The 20,538-nt window shown below is 36.3% G+C and overlaps 1 protein-coding gene across 4 annotated transcripts in view; it reads left to right on the forward strand.

The window, feature by feature from the left end:
• Positions 1-20,001, forward strand: part of map4k3 (mitogen-activated protein kinase kinase kinase kinase 3) — a 43,486-nt gene extending 23,485 nt beyond the window's left edge. Inside the window, exons 6-20 of one of the 4 annotated variants that reach the window (XM_015395934.1) lie at positions 602-649; positions 1,564-1,606; positions 1,686-1,758; positions 2,075-2,206; positions 3,846-3,908; positions 4,063-4,144; positions 4,391-4,507; positions 6,542-6,620; positions 6,703-6,761; positions 8,798-8,860; positions 12,944-12,996; positions 13,350-13,388; positions 15,859-15,930; positions 18,832-18,883; positions 18,974-19,999. In XM_015395934.1, the coding sequence (XP_015251420.1) occupies positions 602-649; positions 1,564-1,606; positions 1,686-1,758; positions 2,075-2,206; positions 3,846-3,908; positions 4,063-4,144; positions 4,391-4,507; positions 6,542-6,620; positions 6,703-6,761; positions 8,798-8,860; positions 12,944-12,996; positions 13,350-13,388; positions 15,859-15,930; positions 18,832-18,883; positions 18,974-19,360 (1,362 nt within the window). In that variant the 3' untranslated portion in view covers positions 19,361-19,999. Of the gene's footprint in view, positions 1-601; positions 650-1,563; positions 1,607-1,685; positions 1,759-2,074; positions 2,207-3,845; positions 3,909-4,062; positions 4,145-4,390; positions 4,508-6,541; positions 6,621-6,702; positions 6,762-8,797; positions 8,861-12,943; positions 12,997-13,349; positions 13,389-15,858; positions 15,931-18,831; positions 18,884-18,973 lie in introns of all 4 variants that reach the window. The other 3 variants (XM_015395936.1, XM_015395935.1, XM_015395937.1) reach the window with 3 other exon arrangements.
• The last annotated feature ends 537 nt before the right edge of the window (positions 20,002-20,538 follow it).

A 20,538-nucleotide genomic window follows, 5' to 3' on the forward strand; every position in this document is an offset into this window, starting at 1 on the left:
ATATACCGAACCGAAAACCATGACCACGAAACCATGAACCGAACCGAACGGTGGATTTTGTGAACCGTTCCACCCCTAATAAATTATTGTCCATTCAAAACTTAAAAAAATGTATTCAGTATTTGATTAATGAAGACAGAGTGTACCAATTTCAAATACATTTTTTGGCACATTTATTGCTCTTAAGTTGTTCTATTTATTTTGCCAGTTTTTAAGAATGATTTCCCCGTTGGTCTTTTTCCTCCTCTACTCTGAAAATCAAATGAAAGCAAACATCTTGTAATGAAAGAGGAATACTAATTAATTCAACGACCAAAAATGCCCGAGAAGCTACAGCAGTGACAGCAGCTAAAACTGGTTGTAAACAAGTTGAACACAGTTTTTTTTTTTTACTTCTGTGACTTGCAATTAATAAACGTGTGATTTCAAAACGTACAAAAATAAGAAGAATATAAAATACTGATATAAAAACCTCATGATGAATGAATGCAGAACAGGAAAAAGTTAGTCTGAAACCTAAGTGAATTAGTTGCTTTACTTGCCTTGTGAAATACTGTAATAAGAGTCATTGACGTCAGCTAATGCATACTTCTCTCCACAGGGTTTATACTACCTGCACAATAAAGGCAAAATGCACAGAGATATCAAGGTGAGTTTGAGACCCAGTTTGTTCTATGTTCCCATTAAGAAAACATATTCTACAATTGCCATATTTATCACGAAATGTTTCCTTTGGCTTTACATGGTATTTATTTGTTAATGGTTGTTTTTTCCAACCAAGCAGAAAAGACACTTGCCTTCAATTCACTCTGTCTGTGCTGTGCTGCCTATTTCATGATGTTATTGTATTAAGCCATTTTAGGTGGTTAGTCTCCTCTTTAAATTCGGTTCATGCTTGATGCATGCACGAGGTCTGTTGAGAAATTGCGTCATTTTGGGCTTCCGCTCTGTGCGGACATAGTCTTCGCACGGAGCACCTAGGAAAATTTGTAAGCACACGGACAGATCTGCGCGGAAAACATGGCGAGCGAGCAGCAGCTCCTGCTGGCAGGGGTTTGCAAATGTAGACGTCCTGTTATTTAGCTATAAATATCACCCTTATCAACAGATTGCGGAAGTCCAGGAAAGAAATTACTGTGGCTCTGAAACTGCATGAAGAGTAATAAATGCTGTAGACGCTGTGATGGGTGGCCCATTTTCTGCATGGAATGTCCGTGCGTCAAGGATTATGAGTCCTTTAGGAAGATCAGACTTAGGTTTGAGACCTTCAGGATTAATAAATGTTCCAAACTTAAACTATTGGTAAATAAATTAACAAAGTGTTCCTGTGCAGATTAGCTGCTAAAAGAGCAAATTCATCTGAACTCTGAGCAGAAATTATCCCCATTAGCCTCACATTACCAGTCACTGATTGAATGTAGTGGCCATTTTAACAGGTGCAGCGTGGTCAAAGCTGGTGCTTCCTGTAGGGCTGATGTAATGGCAGCTCTCCGTAGACCTATCATGGCCACTTGTTGTCCTTTGTGTTGCATAGTAATGGATGGTATATTTGGACTCTTACAGGGAGCCAACATCCTCCTGACAGACAACGGCTACGTCAAACTTGGTGAGATTTGATTCTTCTCTTCTGTTTTTATAGATCTATTCAGGTTTTGTTTTGCTAATTTTTGTTTCTCTCTCCTTAGCTGATTTTGGTGTGTCAGCCCAGATCACAGCCACTCTCGCCAAGAGAAAGTCATTCATTGGAACGCCTTACTGGTGAGTTTCATGTCTCATACGGGTATCTGTGCATGCACTGGGAATGTGCAAAGTAAAACACTGTTGGGGTGAAGGTGTTGAGTTTGCTTTTATGTAATGGGGGTCCTCTTAGTAATAATTTAAGCAAAATTTTTATTGGGAACAAAGCGAGAGGATTTACAGTTTTTCCTGCACATAAAGATGTTAAATTAGCTCATTTTTGATCCTAAGAAAAGAGGAAACTGTGGTGCTATGAATAGCTGTATTTGAAGCACATTTATTTTACATCTTTTCTGCATTCTTCCATATTAACCTATGAGTTTCCCTCCTGATTTAGGATGGCTCCAGAGGTGGCGGCAGTAGAGAGGAAGGGCGGCTACAATCAGCTGTGTGATATCTGGGCGGTGGGCATCACTGCCATAGAGCTGGCTGAGCTACAGCCCCCCATGTTTGAGCTCCACCCGATGAGGTAAGGCAGTGCGTCTGTAGAGGTTGATCAAAAGTGTTAATGACAAAAAAAAAAGAAAATCTTCTAATAAGGTTTTAATTTTCTGGTTCATATTTGACTGATTTCTATCATCAGATAGAAAGGGGGGGGAAGCTGTCACATGTTGACTCACTGTATATACTGTATATATCCCATGCACCTTTTTTCTTCCTTTGGCACATTCTTCTTCATTGACTATTTGAGCTGATGTAACGATGTCTTCTCCACTGTGAGATCAATAAAGTCAATTGATCAATCAACAACATTGAATAACTGATCATGCAGTGTAAGATACAGCTGGGGTCTGTATCCGTGGCTCTTTGGACCCTCTATAGTGGCTGTAAATAACAATTTACCAACTAATAATTTTCATAACAGAAGGACATTTTTTTTCCCTATAGAAGAAAATCCATGATTCTTCTTAATGAAGCGTTTTATCTTTTCACTGCTTTAAAAGCTAAAAATGCAAATAAATAGTTTTCTAGTTTTAATTATATTTTGCGCATCTTAATGATCTTTGTTTCGCTGAACGAAGTATAAATTGCGTTTTAGATTTTAAAGGCTGCTGACCCTTGAAATACAGTAAATTAGTTAAGGAACAATTATTAAATTCTTTAGCAAGAGTATGATTGGACTGATGAGCCTAATGCGCTAGCTTTAGAATAGCTATGGGTCAATTAGCCTAAAACATAATTTGAGTTTTGGTGTTTGTCGTACCGTCCTGTGATGCTAGCAGAGCCACCGTGACGAGGTTTGAATTGAGGCCCAATAAAAACAAGTTTTTATTTCTTTTTTTGGGCTTTGCCAGCTTTGGAGGAAATGGTATATGACAGGTTTGCCTCAGAGCTCAAATTAAATGACAAATAAAACTTTCTTTCTAAGATCTGTTTTGTTAATATATAATTTTGTAGGGAAATGGAAACAATTGAAATGGATCTGATTTCTGTATTTCTTTTATTTAATAAAAGGAATTTTGAAAATAAATGTTGTTTCTCATATTGTTTATCCTTTTAATTTTTAGTTTCAATTTAAAAAAAATAATGATTTAATGAATAATATATGATTTAGAACCTTTGAATTATCTTAACCTATTATTAGCTCCTTTTTAAAAACGGACTCTCTATGTCAGATTGATTAAATGCTACCTCCTGCTTCACAGTCAAAGAGCAATGAAACTGATCTAAAGTTTGTTGAAGAAAATAAAAAGTAAAGATGCCAACGAGTTAAAGGTAAATCCTGGTTCCACGTTCTTCATGGAGAGACGAGGCGTTCTGTTGGAAGAAGGTCAAGCTCGTAGTGACGTCCGCTCCTGGAACGACTGTTGATGTTTCCTCATAGCTGCAAATCTTCCTTGCTCTTAAATATTTATGTTCCAGTTGTTGGAATAACCTCATGCTTTACACACATTGATGTGCAGCCATTGCTACTTAACCAGGAGTGCTGCTTAGTTGTTTTATTTTCATGAGACAAACAGTTTAATTAGGTGCTCCTTCTATTTTATTATTTCTCTATTAGAACATTCATCTTTTTAAAAATTAAGACCTAATAAGTCTTTTTTATGAAATCATTTTTATCCAGATTTTTGCATAGTTCATACAGTTTTTCTCCTTGTTCCTCTCAGGGCTCTTTTCTTGATGACCAAGAGTAACTTCCAGCCTCCGAAGTTGAAAGATAAACTCAAGTGGTGAGGCATCTTGACCCAGTCTCTGCCTTCTCTATCGTTTATCAAATTGGCTGCTGGCACGTTTTCATAAATGCTGCACCGTTAATCATTTAAGGGGTCAGAAGATTGACTCTTTGTTCTTTCTTTTTTTTTTCTGTCTGTCCTTGAAAAACAGGACAAATAACTTCCATCATTTTGTGAAGTTAGCTCTGACAAAGAACCCAAAGAAGAGGCCCACGGCAGAGAAGCTGCTCCAGGTAAACCATCATATTTCTACGTTGTTCATTGCTATGTATGGAAATAGATTCTCATCCAGTCCAGTTTTAAATGTGCTGAAACATATCCCATATATAGCAATAAACGAACGAACAAACATGCTACTGCTTTCACCGGTTGCTTTATGAATTTACATGTGAAATAACAGTGTGTATGGGTATCGTAGAACACACCTTAAAACGGCATAGTGTTTGAGCTTACGTTTTTCTGTCCTATCTTTCCTCCAGCACCCGTTCGTCTCCCAGCCTCTCAGCCGGACGCTCGCCATCGAGCTGCTGGACAAAGCCAACAATCCCGACCACAGCACGTTCAACGACTTTGACGACGACGAGCCTGAGCCTGAGGTAACATTTCACCCTCTTGGATTTCTTCTTCTGGAGAACTGAAGTACTACCAAGTATAAGAGCAGCCAGAGAAGTGATTGTGATTTGCTGGATTCTTAAAATATGTCTTCATGTCTCCTCAGTTTTTTTTTTTTTTCCAGTTTAACTCCCTCTCCCTCAGAAGTCACATCTTTTCTCCTCACATTCGTTCCCTAGTTCTTGTGACTCATCTTCTGTATTTTTTATCCCCTCTCCCTTGTTTCTTCTTCCATTTCTTATCTCACCTTTTCTTGCTTTATTTCTCTCATGTTTGGCTTTCCTCGTCGTTACGTCCTCTTAGCACTCTTTCCTCTCTATCTTTCACTCTCTCTCCCTCCCCTGTTTTCCTCTTATTTTTTTTCATCTCCACCTCCTCCCTACATAGTTTAAATACAGAGGTCATTTCCTCCCTGTAAGCCCCGGTGCCCGACGCGCACCCCGCTTTGCGGCTCGAAGGAAGGTACTTGTGTCGACTGCAGTGATGCTATCTTTTCTTTGAAAGTGTCTTTGGATTAGAACTACAGAACTAAATTTCCCGTGCTTTCTGTCTGGCTCCTGTTGTTGTCATGGAGGCTTTCTCTGGCATGTGACGTGTTGAAGGATTACGCATGCTGTTGCACAATTAGCTTAACATACGGTTAGTTAAACATGAGTTTTTTAAGTAGCTGGTTGGTCACTTGGTTTGTTCCTTCATAGTTTTTATTACCTTGTCTTTAAATGTTTGAAGTGTTGGCTATTGAAAACCATAAAATCAGAGAAAGTTCTACATCAGGCCATGCATGTTTGTATGGTTTCTGTATTTTTCACTAATTCCTGGCCACATCAAAGAAGATTTTTTTTTCTTTTGTGTGCAACATCAATAAACGTCTTCATCTTAGTTCTATGAAAGCGTGGGCTGTGATGGGGATCATTTGGTTTAGATTCTGTATTAATTTGTTTTGATTGGACCAGATTTAAATTAGTGGAGTAAAGGATCTGAATACAAATGGTTCCTCACATTTTCCTCCTTGTATCATTAAGAAAAAAAAACTTAGAAGTATTGATTATTTTTCTTCCCTCTTCACAAATGCATGGCTTTAATTTAAAAGATTCAAAGGGGTATGGATCATTTTAAATTTACTCTCAATCCCTTCTCCTTAAAGAATTCAGGCTGCAAATATTGAAATAAACATAACTAAATATTTTCTGAAATGCATTTATTTTCTATAGATTTGAGCAGATAAGTAAGATAATTTGCTGATGTAATGAGATAATTATTGTTTAAAATAATAAAAGCAACTTCATTAGCTTATTATAAGTGCATAATATCAAATTATCTTATTTTTAGGGTAAAATACACATTTTTTTGGCAGATCATCTTAATTATCTTTTCAAATTAGTGGTAAAAGACATTTTTACCTCTTTTTCTATCTGTTTTTGCTGTAACGGTTATTTCAGTAACTGATGTAATCAATCACCTCCCTAGTTTAGAAGCAAAGAATGAAGTTTCTAACCTTTTAAATGTGAATTTTAAGTGGATGCCTTTTTATGTTTAATAGCCTACTTGATAAGAGAGAACTATCTTTACTATTAGCTTTCTAAACTCAAATGCTTTACAAGCACGGTGTGACTTTGCTGTGTTTTTTTCTGCTATTATGTGAAATTTAAAAGGACGTCAAGATCCTACAATAATTTTTTTTTTTAAATGTTTGGTTTTATTTGTGAAAGCATAAAGTTTTTTTTTTTAATTTTCTAACTGCATTGTCTACAAGTCCCTGCAAAAGGTTGAATCATTGAAGCTGCCGCCGTACGAAGATGTTTTTATTTTTCTATTGACTCATTGCTGTGTTTTTGGTCTTTCCCTGTTGCAATGTGTGATTGGGTTGTTCTGCTGTGTCTTTAAATTTTGCTCCAAAGGAAAATGACAGAAGGATTACTTGTTTTCTTTAAAATCAGCAGCAGCATTAAATGCAATGTAAACTCCTATGCCATAGCTAATATTTGCCTCTCAGCATGCCTCCGTCTCTGTGCTTCCAGTCTCCAGTAGCTGTTCCTCATCGTATCCGCTCCACCAGCAGGAGCACCCGGGAAGGAAAGACCCTATCCGAAATCAACTGTACGTCTCTTCATTTGGTCTCCATTTTAAGCTCTTCTCATCCCTTGCAATTATTCTCATCTTTCCCACCGTCTCTTCACAGTCGGACAAGTGAAGTTTGATCCTCTCTTGAGAAAAGAGACGGAACCTCATCACGAGCCGGTGAGTAATGAGGCGTGGCCTTAGATATGTGCGCATGTGAAAAGACACTCTGTGCTTTGAATTTCACCAACACAGACATGTTTCTAACCTAGTGACATGAAGCACTTGTTGGTATCTCCTTGCTTTGTGGTGCGTGTGAGGATGGAGTTTGGATCATTTAGGGTTTAATTGATGCCGAGACCTTTTTTTTTTCTCTTTACATTCTAGTTATTTTGGGTTCTGTGTAGGGTTGGTTGTTTCAGTAAGGTTATTGAGGTTAATAAAGTAAAAAAAATGTTTGGCTCAGTGGAAAGGAAAGCAAGCAAGCATAATTAATATGTTCAAGTAAGTAGAGTTAATTTGTTTGTAAGTAATTTACTAGTTAAGGTAGTATGGATGATTAAATGATGTTGGTAAGTTAGATTCATGTGATTTAAAAAAAAAATATATAATGTTTTTAATGTCTTTTAGATTTTGCATTGGGGATGGTTAGACAACAGGAATAGTTTCCACTAACTGAGCTCTCTCTGAAAGGTCTTCTTCTGCGTCTTGTGTTGGCAGGTATTCAGTGGGAGGGGTATAACCACCTTAAATTAATTTGTGTTAATGTGGAGTCCACAGCTTCTTCATAAAAACAGAACCTCCTCTAAGAGGGAGGAGAGAATCACATTGCTGTGTTGTCTTCTGTGTATTTAGGAATCCCTTCTGAGATTCAGATATAGATTTAACACCACACCTTGATTAGGAGTGTTTCATTTAAAGCTGAAAACCTGTAGAATCATGTCCATTGCTAGTTTGGTTACCCTTAAACCTGACTAACTACCACTTTATCTACTGCGTTTAAACGTTGTAGACATCCGAGTCTGTCCTGTAGTGAAACTAAACCATCTCTGGAGCTGATGCACATAAATACATTTAAATAGTGCATTTAGATTAAAGGGTTGGAGACCAAATTTATAAAAAAAAAAAAACAATAAATAAAATGCTGCAAAATACCTGCTGATTCTAGTTAGTGGTTTTAGACTTGGTGAAATGGTTGTTTTTTCTCGCTGTTAGTGGATAAATTTAATAGATAGATGTAGTCAGTCACCCGTTCCACACGTTCGCTCCTCATATTGTATGTTTTTCACTATCCGTTCTGTGTTAGTTGGCCCAAAAAACAACCGTCAAGCTGAAATGAGTCAAACCTTTACCTTTTTCCTTCCTCTGTGCAGTTTCACCCATAATAAAAGTTAAACATAAATCCCTGGGTACAACATTCATTAAAATTTAATTAACTTGCTTTTCACATCTATGCGTTTCCCATCTACGATTCAGTTATAACAAAGCTTTTTTTTATTTATTTTCTCCCCTCACTGACTTTTATCTTTCACTCAGCAGACCTTTTTAGACCGTTTCGGAGTCAATCATCCATTACCTTTTTCTGTACTTTAACAAAGGATAGTGTTTTTATTTATAAACAAAGTTATTGGCAGCACCATGAAGCATTTATCAGTCATTTAAAGGCTTTGTTAAACAAACCAGTTCAATTCTAATTCAAGACTATAGAATCCGGTCAGTGCATTCCACTAAGACCAGTTTAAATTTCCGATTAATTTAGTTCTAATTATAACACAGAACAATAAAACAGCGGAGGGTCGTGTTTGACCTCATCATGACTCATAGCTGCTTTTTTTGTTTTTTTTTTTAGCTCCAGGTACTTCTAATTAAAGGATAAGCATAAAGATTCCTAACTGATGTAATACAGATATTTTATTTGTCTTTAGATGCGTTTGGGATTTTATTAATGCAAGGAAATGTTACTTAACTGTTTCTTAATTCTTTTTCCTTTTTTGGATTTTGGGGTTATTACATTGCATCCTCACATATTTCTTTACTCCTTTTCTTTCCCCTATCCAACCTGCCCTGCTCCCCTTTGACTTTCTAGCTCTGGTTTTTAGACATAACTTTTTACTCATTCATCCTCTCTCTCACCCCCATGCCTCTTTTCCTTCCTGTTATATAAGTCCAAGTTAATGTATTAACTGAGGTCTCTCTCGCTCTGTCTTGCTGACCAGTGTGATTCTGAGCCCTATCTGGACTGTGTTGAGGAGCTCTACTATACCGCGAGATCTAATCTGGTAGTACTCCCTCTGTCTCTCCCATTATTCGTCATCCGTCTATCTGTATATTAGCTGGCTCTTCCTTTTCTCCTCATAGTTTTTATCTATAAACTCCGTTTCCGCCTCTTTCGTCCGTTCCATGTTGTTCTCCATAATCTGTTATCAAAGGACAAGTCCTTGTCCTGCTTATGTTTGAGTTTCTTTGTTCTCCACGCTTTGCTCTTTCTTATTCTGTTCAGTCAGAATGCACTTTTTGCCACTGTTAGAAATGTTTTGACAGTACCTTGCAAAGCTGTTCATGCCACTTAAAGTTTTCCACATTTTTATTCACATTACAATCAAAAACCTTTAATGTTTTTGTTGAGGTTTTGTGTGATATTTCCAAACAACCTGATAGGTTAGCAGAATCACCTTCTGTTTCCATCAGCTTGGCTGATCTAGAAACTGAAACCTTTTGCCTTTTTTCTCTAAAGTAAATCATTTAGATATTATCAATCGGATTTTTTCTGGGCATGCCTGACTATCCACTGCAGCCAGCGTTTTTTTCTGATAGAGATGGGCGGTTTAGGGTTATATAATTAGTGTTGTTATCTTTAGCATTTTCCCTGCAGGTTAAGAAGTTAGGTTTGCTACCATCTGATCTAAATAACTAAGCCCAACAAGCTTTTTTCCCCAACTGTCGTTGCCACTTTGTCAAAGGTACATCTACAGTAATTCTCCTATCGGCAGATTTTCCCTCCAGAGCCGTGAATCTCTGCAGCTCATCCAGAGTAGACCTCTTGGTCTGATTAATGCTCCCCTCGCTCTTCCTTTAAGGAAAACATAATTATTAAATGATATTCAATGAGTCCTGTGACGTGTTCCCAGTGTGGGATATAATTTTTACCCTTTTCTTGCTTTTAGGGTTTTCACAATACAAAATTCTAAAATGTGATATTGAAACAATTTTTGATACTATAGGAATAAAAAAAAAAAAGCCAAGTAATTAAAGGTATAAAATTTTGTTTATTACCATTTAAAAACAGAATAATTTCTCTACAGAATCACAGATGCTAGTTAAATGCATGTGCAAAATAAATAATCAAAATTTGATAATATTTTAAGGTTGTTTCAGATGTTATTCTTTGAATGTGGAAATTATCAAGATATCTAAAATTAAGAATATGCAAAGTATGTAAACATTTTTTATTGATAACATGCCAAATTAGCATTGTATCCAGACGAATGTTTATACTTTTTAGGGTGCGAATACTTTTGTCAACCTTAATCGTTTTAAATTTCTCAACTTTTCACATTCAGCTGCTGTGATCATTGGTCTCCGTTATTCTGTTTAACTAATGCACCCCAGGGGACCTTTACAGAACAGATCCATTTATATTGATTAGCAAAGGAGGCTTAGCATCACTGCTTGATTTTCGTCTAAAGAAAGTTTAAAAATCGCCTTTCATGTTTTGTTTCCTCCTTTATGTTGGTCTGTGGCACAGAATCCCGAAAAATGTTGGAATTGATTTAGGTTTTTGGTTGCAGTGTGAGAAAAATGAGGAAAAGGCTTTGCGCCTTCTCACCATGACGGTTCATCCATCTGTGTTTCTCTCTTCTCCTCCTTCTGGCTGTCTTTGCTTCACTAACTGGTGCTTTAGGTGTTACTGTCAAATGGTTGCTGTTATTTTGGTTCTGTTGTCATGCTGTGTATAGAAAGTACATAAAAAAACATACAATTGTACAGAGGAAGGTTTGAGGTCAAATTCAAATGGTTAGCTGGAACTGGAAATAACTGGTAGCACCCTTATACGGTACTTTAGCTGAAACCATGTGTGTTTGTTGTGTTGAACTGTTTTTTTTTTTTTTTTTTTTTCACTAAATCTGATCTGTTTCTTTACAGTCTTTTATTTTCTGTGTCCTAACCTGACATTTGTTTTCTAACAGTCTGCTGTAGTTGACTACAACCACCCAAACTGTATTCTTCTATTTTCTTTATGTCATGTCCTTTCCTGTTGCATGCCTGTTTCTCTCTCTCTTTGTCTCGTTTGTGTGACACAATAACGCTGTTTGTGGCTTTACATAACAGATTTAAAGCCTGGCTTTTTATTTATGTTCAATGCACAGCAGTCGATGAAGGGGATTTAAAAATAAATCCTTTGACTGATGTTTACCAGCTTCCTGATGCTTCAACTGTCAGTTACTTTTTGTTATCTAGTACAGAACAAATCACTTCTTCTAAGCTTAAAAAAATTGAATTATAATTAAAATAGGTCCATAGTTATGTTATGCCAAATAAATAAAAAAGGAAAACCATTTAATTGTGATAAAATACGGTTATATACTCCTAGCGTTCATCCTGATGGTGTTTAGCACCGGGCAAAGTGATGCGCTGTAACACACCTTCAATGTTATTTTGAATATCCACAGAGAGCTTTATTTCCTAACAAACTGAGCTAAAACAAAGCTTGAAACACCAAAAGAACAATAATACTTTCAGAAAAACTCAGTATGAAACCAGATTGAACTACTGGCATTTAGAGTTAAAGCATCCCATTACCTGACTTGGCATATTTAAAGTACTTTAAAATAGTCTTATATTTTAGTAAAGCACTTATCAGGTATCATCCATGTTGTATAAAAATCCTATATAAAGTTTTAGGAGCCTTTCTTATTTTTTACTAAAAAAACTAAAAATGTTTTTACTTCAGCTTATGGTATTCAGTAAATAGCCCTTAATATATGCAGAACGTCGATGGTGAAACTTTTTATGGAATCATATAAGGGCCATACTAATTAACTGATTTTATTTTAATTTTTTTTAATAATAATTCAATCAATAACCAGATGGCGAAAGGATCCTTTAAGATTTTTTTTTATAGAATTAAACCAGTTGAAAATAAAAACGTATCCACTTGTGGAGTCCTGAATAGAGCATATTGATAGACAAAAAAGTGGGGGGTTTTATCTTAAATGGAAAATATTTTTGGTATAATTACTGCTCTAAATGGGTTGCTCTATCAGCTAAAGGCATGTTTTAGAGTCTCTATAATCCATTTAACAATTAATAGATTACTAAATTAGTTGACGATTATTTAAATAATCGATTAATCCGATTAATTGTTTCAGCCTTAGTCATAATATAACAATACGTCATAATTTTAGGCCAGATTAACTGCTTAGTTGTCATGCGGACCCCAGTGTCCTCATGGAACATGTTTCTGACTTCTAAGCATCATAGTTCTACTTTTTAATAGCCACAAACCGATTAGCAGTTGAACCAATTGGACTGCTCATTGAGAGAATTAAAGTGAATTAAATTAACCTTTACAAAGACAACAAAGCTTTTGCATCTTCTTAAAAGGGTTCAAGAACAGCATCTAATTTGGGTAACCCTTTCTTTTTTTTTTAATTAGGCATGATTTTATATTATCGGACTGATGGTTAAAAGGTTTATTACCAGAGTAAATAAGTATTTTAATAAGAACTCTAACAAGAAAGAGCAATCTTCCCCGTGTTTGCTTCAGCTGCTGTTTAGTTGAGCTAATGTTAGTCCTTGAAAACTCTATCAAACTTTTTTCTCATGAAATCAACTTTATTTTTGTAATATTAATGTTATTTCCACATCATGCCACAGTATTACAGCTTTATTCTTAGAATTATTATTTTGACCTTTATTCTCGCAATTAAAAAAGAATGTAACGCCTTAATACTCAATTATTTAGCATTTGCCCTTTTGTTAAGTGCATCATCGAAATGTTTTTTAGCAATTCGCAATCTATTTTACTTTATTATAAACTGCTGTAGTCCATATTTAGAAATTAAAAAATGTATCTCTACAGCTTAAATTGGTCCTTTTTTTGTAATGATTTTAGTATTATTTATTAGTTGGGATTTATTTGTTTTTTTATTGGAAGGATAAAAAAAATAAATCCCAAATGTTTAGGCTGAGTTTCTCAAAAATCTGAGGCTTCAAACCTTCCATATCCAAGCTGTTTGTCCTCCAGGAGGCCTAGAAGAAGCAGCGCTGCTACCGCCGCTTTTTACAAGTTTTTCTGTTGTTTTGTTTTTCATAAGGAAACAAGCAATATGTAGTAAAGAAGTATGATTTCTTTCTTTTAGGACTTGCATTTGGAGTATGGCCATGATTCACCAAGTCTGCTTGGAGGAAACAAGTAAGAAATTATTTTTGTTCTCTAGCTTTTTTGTTTTTAACCTTTCTATACATTATTTAGTCTTTCATCCATAGACTAGTCAAAACATTAAGATTAGGGAGTCTGGATTATTCCTTAGCTTAATCTACACCCTTGACCTTTGTACTTCTAAGGTTCATGGATTTAAAGATCTCCGTCCCTCTCATATTGGTAAAGAGGAGAAGTTTCTGATTAATAGAATAAAAGTTGGTCTTGGTGTCTCGCTATAAAGACAGGCTGCTGTATTTTGGACTAGCTGCAGGCAGATCTGGAACACACAGATCTATTATCGCACACTCTTAACTCTTTGTGGTTTCTATCTGTGTGTCAAACAGGAGTCTTCTGAAGTCTGTCGAGGAGGAGCTTCAGCAGAGGTAAGTCAGCTCCGGTCAAACCGAACTGTGTTTTAACTGCATCCAATCATCAGCCAATCATTTAACAGCAGCACTAATTATGCCAATAACAGGCGACTAATGCTGTCATAGTAGTGACTTCAGGCTGTCACAGCTTTCACCTTCTAGGTTCTTCTTTCCCGGTTTTTTTCCCTCTTTGGCTTGCTTTCTGCTTCGAATTGAAAACGCTGAGCTTCTTAGGAGCTTCTTGCAGAGAGCATGGCTCACACACACACACACACACACACCCCACACACTCATTCAATACATACATTGAGAAAAACATTTAAACAAAAAAACTGACTTAATTCAGCCAAACAATACAGGCAAATCCCTGCAGAAATTCCAATTTGCCTACGGTATATGATGATTATTGATGTCTATGTGTTTGTCGACCGTCTGAGAGGTCGTCCTGTTAAAAGTAAGCTCCAGGTTTCTAGTTGATGCTTGGTTTTTGTCTGTTTTCTTTCCTTTTGGGACCTGCAGGAGAAAACGGTGCCTCTGGCAGCCTTTAAAATATTTACATGTTTACTGCATCTTTGAAAAAAATCTGTTTTTCTTGTTTGGAGCTTGATAATTCCATCATTTTGTCTCACTTTATTGTATTATGCTTCAGGTTAATCCTTATATGTAGGGATATTTAGGCTTTTATGGCCTTTATTACGAAAAATCAGCCTATAAAAATATATATTTATACTATTTAAACAGTAGGAAAGCATTACATAAAAACAAAACTAGCATCTTTATAAAGATGCAGTTCAAGTAGAAGTCATTCATTATCTATATAATAAATCTGGAAAGAGTTGTTACATTCCTAGGAGAGAACAGTCAGCTAGCAGGAAGTTTGGCCACATGTCCTATCTAACAGTGGAGAAGACATTTAGACCGTTTTCCAACATGTTTTCCTTCTAAATGAAGCTTTATTCTTTTGGACATCAGCGGATATTAAGCAATGAAAGAAATCAAAAGATTATGTTTACATGTACATCTGTACTGGGCAGGAATCCAGCTGAGAGACATTTCAGGAACTCAAAAAACAACAGTTTTATTATTTAGCTTTTTGCATTTTTCTGTTTGCAGGAAAAATATTTCAGAAATCAGATAACCTGAATTCTGACTAAAATCCTATTTCTGTGTGACCCGATTAGAATTAGGCTATTTTATTATTCTTCTTCCCAAATTCATGTACAGTAAGGCTCAGAGCAGGTTAAAAAGTTTAGTAATCAACATTTTAGGACTTTAAAAATGGTTGTGACAAACAGTAGTTAGAATTGTATTTTATTGATAAGAATTCCTGTACTGTCAGATGTGAATAAAGTTGTTGGCACCTCTTCAAATATTTGTCCAAAATAAGAATCTTAAACAATACTTATCTTTTATTGCTTTAATAGTACCTCATTAAAATCTGTTTGCATTTATTTATTTTTTTCAAGTATTTCTGTTCACCTGAAAAAATAAAATTTATATTAATTATGTTATAATTGTCAATACTCCTTGAAATCATTCTTAAATACATTCAATTAAATAATTGTTTTTATCTAGCAACCATTAGACGCTAATGTGATACCAGTCAGTTGTTTGGGGAGAATATAATATATAATATAATATAAACTTCCCAGAGCGTTTAACTGGATTCATCTGGTTCGGTCAGATAAAACTGAGCTCGAGCTTTTCGGCAATAAACGCAGCAGGTGAGATTGGCCCAAAAAATACAACAAGTTTGCAGAAATGCATGCATCAAAATGCCGCCATGGTAGAGACACGATAGAAGATCTGTGATGCTGTGGGTCTGTTTCTCTTTTAAAAGCCTCTTGGAACCTTGTTAGAGTGTGTAGAATCAGGTAAATTTTAAGGTACAGGTAAAGAACATTTAAGATGAAGATCTGCCAGTAAATTTCCATCATTAGTTCCTGCAGCAGAAAAAGTGATTCAAAACATGTTTGCAAATTTCCTCAGAAGTTTTTTTTTTTTTATTATTGTTTTTGTGAAACACCACATAAGTTTCATTTATCTCCAGATTGTTTCTATTCATCTTTAGCAGATGTGCCAACAAATTTATCTGCATGTGAGGAGGCAGGTTATCAAAATGATCCAATAAGAGGAAATAAGAGTTCTGTTAATGACGGACCAGGTAACAAGAAGTAGATTGTAGCTTGTGAAGAAGTGTCAGGATTTTATTTAACCTGAAGGGTTTCTGTGTTGTTTTTGTTGGACTTTGACGCTTCAGTCCTTTTAGTCTTTGAATATAAGAGATAGTTTATGAACCGAGCTTTACTCAGCTCTCCCTCCCCTCCCTTTGCCTTGATCCCGTTTCCTCCCTCTCCTTCTGTTGTCATCTCCCATCCTTATTTGCTTGCCCCCCCCCATTACTCTCTTCCCACCGTGACAAAAATCTACCCCTCCTTCTTCCTCCCTTCCAATTGTCCCCTCCTGTCTTCCCCTCCTCTCCCAGGGGCCATGTTGCACACTTAGGGGATGATGAGGATGATGATGGTGCAGATGATGATGATGAAACTCAGACTCAGTAAGTTCCCTCTCAGTCTCAGAAACTGGAAGCCTTCTTCTGCTCGTCTCCACATCTTTTGATGCTCAGCCTCTCTGTTAACAAAGGCGATAAAGATGAGTGTGAGACGGCAGCAAGGAGGAAGGCTTCTCGTCCTTTTCCACAGTTTCATCCACATATCTCTATGCAGCACAAACCACCATCATGCCGCCACTGTTTGTGTGTGTTTTTCATGCTGCTTCTGCTGCCTGATGTGAAGTTTTAAAGCTACCGATACTTACTGTAAAGCTTCAGTTTCACAGAGAGACCCATAAACCAGATTATTAGGGCAAGGCTAGAGAATGTTCTTTTTTTTTTAAATAAAGTCATAACATTACGAGAAAGAATTCGTAACATTAAGAGGATGAATTCGTAACATTACGAGAATGAAGTCGTAACATTAGGAGAATGAAGTCGTAACATTAGGAGAATGAAGTCGTAACATTAGGAGAATGAAGTTGTAACATTAAGAGAATGAAGTCGTAACGTTACTAGAATGAAGTCGTAACGTTACTAGAATGAAGTCGTAACGTTACTAGAATGAAGTCATAACGTCACTAGAATGAAGTCGTAACGTCACTAGAATGAAGTCGTAACGTCACTAGAATGAAGTTGTAACATTAAGAGAATGAAGTCGTAACATTAGGAGAACGAAGTCGTAACATTAGGAGAATGAAGTCATCATACCACAACCTGTTTCAGAAAGAAAGCTTCGAGCTCCGACCAGCACCACCAAACAGCAACCTGAGTCCACTTTGACATTCTGCTTAATTTCATTCTGGTTTGCAAAAAGATTTCCTCATTTGTCAAACCGATGCCTAAGTATAACTTCACATGATGCTCGAGATTGCTCGTTTTAGGGAAGAAAGTGCTGTTTGTAAGAGTTGTCATAAAACACAAATAGTTTTTCGTAATTTTAGGACTTTATTCTCTTAATATTACGACTTTATTCTCGTAATTTTATAACTATTCTTGTTGTGACATTTTTCTCATAATAATACAACTTTATTCTCGAAATTTTACGACTTTATTCTCGGAATTTTACGACTTTATTCTTGTAATTTACAACATTATACTGGAAATGGATAAAAATATCTCTAGCCTGGCCCTAATACTCTGTCGTACCTTTAACCTTTAAGTTTAAAAGAAGTAATGATTATTTGGAGCTTCTTTGTAATAGAAAGTAAATAAATCATGGCCTTCAAATCACTTTTTTAAAATAGAAATGTGATGTGAATTTTTTTTTTCAGCCCATTTGACTGATAGCAAATGAAATCTGTTACAAATAGGTTCTTTTTAGAAGCCAGCAGGTTAGTTAATAGAATCCACTTAATTTAGCTCATTATTAGCATCAACACAGTTGTCCTTTAGGTGCCTCAGAGTTTGTTAAAGAGAATTAATGAACAAACAGCTTTATGAAAACTGAGGAAAGCAGCAGTTTTGAAGACATTTAAAACAGGGTTAGCTTATAAAACAACATCCAAGCTTTTCTAGGTTTTATGCTTGATATTTATTCTTTTAACTTTTATTATTTTCTTTTATTTATTTATTTATTTATTTTTTACAATTGTAGCACTAAGATACGTATACATAAAATACATTATAAGCTTTCATTACCACCAACTGCATGGCTTTAAACTCCCATCTTTGATTTACAGCCTCCCTCTCTCCCCCATACTGCCCATAGCATACACCGTTTCTGTATTTAAATAAGGCACTTACAATTGATAAAGGTGATATATTTTCACCCGTTAGCTTTCTAGCTTAATGGTAATATGGCTGCTAACTGCATTTCTAAAAAAAAAAAATGTTATCTTTTCAAATGCAATGTAGTGCTATTTATCTGGAACCTTCGAAGACCAGGCCCTAAATGTCCAAAGCTGGATGAGACTTGCCTCAAAAGAGTTTAACCGCATTGAAAGGTGGTTCTATAGAGGATTCAGTCAAATGAGCTCAAAACAAAATCACTTTTTTTGTAGACTCTTATCTGTAAAGCAGAATGGTGAAAATCATACATACCTGTTCTACTTAACTGAAGTTTTTAGTTTTAATCTGGCAGGCTGAAAATGCTTGAGTAGCATTTTTTTCCAAAGGGAAGCTTAATTCCTGTAGTAGCATTAAAGTTTCACTCAAAGCAACATGGGATAATAGTTAAGTTTCATTTCTTTTCTATGTTCCTTGTGATGTATTCTTCCTGCCATTGTTCTGTTCTCCGCATGCATCACTCTCTGTGTGCTGCCCTGCTCTATAAGTCTGTGTGTTCACTCCAACATCTGTTTTCTCCTCCTGCTAGAGTGAAACAGCATAGATTTCCCACTTGCATGCATCTTCCATATTAATGTTGTAAGCCAAGATTTACATTGTCATCAAAACAAGTTAAAACCTGGACAATTTAGTCCAAATACAGACAATTCTATTCAATGCCAGGTAAAACTCTGAGGTTTAGTTTATTTATGTGACAGTCACTGACCGCCACTGATCCTGCATGTGATGAAAGTGGAAAGGAATGACTCTCACCAGAAGGTCTTTCTGTGGAAATCTGCATAATATAAAGGCTGCAATAACAGCCCAGATTAAGAGATTTTTCATTCCAATTTTTAAAAAAATAATAACATATTTTCTAATGACAAGCTAAGAAGGACAGATCAGAAAATGATACCGGCATTTTTAATTAATAGAAAATTAGGCGACAAATTAAGGTAAAAATGTAATATTTTTGCTATCTTTTGTTCTGTAGATATAAAAGTTAAACTGTAACATACAAAAACAAAGTATGGAGGAGTTTAGAGTCATTCTATAGATTCTCTTTACTAACTCTCACACATCTGGATGTCATCATATTTCTGTTTGTTTTACTAATTAGCCATCTTTTTAAATCTACAGCAAATCCAGCACTATTAAGAGGCCAAAGGAGCCCCCTCCCCTCCCTCCAAAGGTAGAAGTACTGACCTTTTTCAGTCACTGGTAACTAAATATTTTTTCAAGTAAAAAAAAAAATTAATATTTTGCTTTTTATCAACTCCAGCCAAAGTCTATCAGCTCCTCCCAGCAGCCCCCTCAGCAGAAAAATGACGAGAGCCAATTACACCACGAGGACGACGCAGGAGGAGGGGGAACCATCAAGCGCTGCCCGAGCTCAGAGGCTCCGAGCCCCGCCAAGCCGTCCTCCAGCGTCCCCCCACGGCCTCCGCCCCCGAAGCTGCCGCCCCACCGCCGCAGCAGCCTAGGTAACGACAGCCCGAAGCGAAAAGACGTGGGAAACTCTGCCCCAGAGGAGGATGATGATGGGAGCTTTAGGCATTTCTGGGAATGGCTCCACACGCCTCACACAGAGGAGGAGCTGGAGGAGGCTTGGGAGGTGCTGAAGGAGGTGAAAGAGGAGCAGGAAAAGGAAGAGAGTAAGAGCAGCTGATTGGTAGCTGGGTAGTGTCCACAGACCCTGTTGTTCCCATCGGTTATGTGGTCCCCCCCCCATTAGCCGGTTCTTTTTCCTGTAGACTAACTGATTTATCTGTTCCATGAGCACATTAACAACAAAACGCTTTTCAAATGGGTTTTTCTTTTTTTATTGATTTAAAGTTCCTTCTGTTCATCAGCTCCTGCTCAGTATTACTGTCTGTCCTTTCTAAGGTCTAATTATTTTCCTCTTTTATTTTTTCTTAATCCAATCAGTCAATCAGCTGTTACCCTGTTAGAGCCATAAACAAGAACAATTTGGACAAGAAATGTTTATGGCTCTAACACCCTTCCTCCCCCCCTAACTTCCAAGAAGGAAGAAGAGAGATTTTGAATTCGGAAATCTTTATTTTCCTGCGGAACTTTAGAAACAGAAAGATATTAATAGTTTTAAGGGGCTTTTTATAGTCAAGTATCTGATTCTTTGGATCGACCAGAAGAGTTTGGTGCGTCGTGTGTCGGAGATTTGCTTGATAGGGCATACTGTAAACTCAGTCTGTCATTAGTTCAAATATTTTAAAACTCAATTTTCATTTATTTTATATGGATTTTGCGTCATAACCGACATAAAAGTTGTCTAATTGAGATTAGCTAGTAGAAGGAAATCTCAGTGTCCCCCCTTACTCTGATGCCTTCACATAAAATCTAGTGTATCAAATTGTAGCCTAAACTGAGTCTTTGTGTTTGTAAGTGATCTTAGCATAAATCCAAATACCTTCTGAACACCATCTCGTGCTTCATGGCATAAAAAGTGATGAAACGGCATCATTAAAAACAGAAAAACATCAGACGGATTCTGGTTGACCTCAGTGGAGAAGCACTCCAAAGAGCCTCGCTAACATCGGATTAGCTGCAGAAACTCACACTGGAGGTGGAAGAATTTTATTTTAATTTTTTGTAGTATTACTAGAAAAAATAAATCGTAATGACCCTAATAAAGGAGCACCCTGATTATAACACGACTCCATCTTTCCAGGAACAGTTTTTAGGATAAACCAAATTTATTTTGTTCTGTTTGTGCTAAGAATCTAATTGAAATAATATTTCATTGAAAGATTTGTGCAGTTACCAATTAAACAATAAGAAGTAAAACAAAAAAAAAAACAGTAATGAAACATTTCATTGAAATCTTGC

The sequence above is a fragment of the Cyprinodon variegatus genome, unplaced genomic scaffold, assembly GCF_000732505.1.
Source record: "Cyprinodon variegatus isolate N-32 unplaced genomic scaffold, C_variegatus-1.0 Scaffold768, whole genome shotgun sequence".
In the NCBI taxonomy this organism is placed as follows: domain Eukaryota; kingdom Metazoa; phylum Chordata; class Actinopteri; order Cyprinodontiformes; family Cyprinodontidae; genus Cyprinodon; species Cyprinodon variegatus.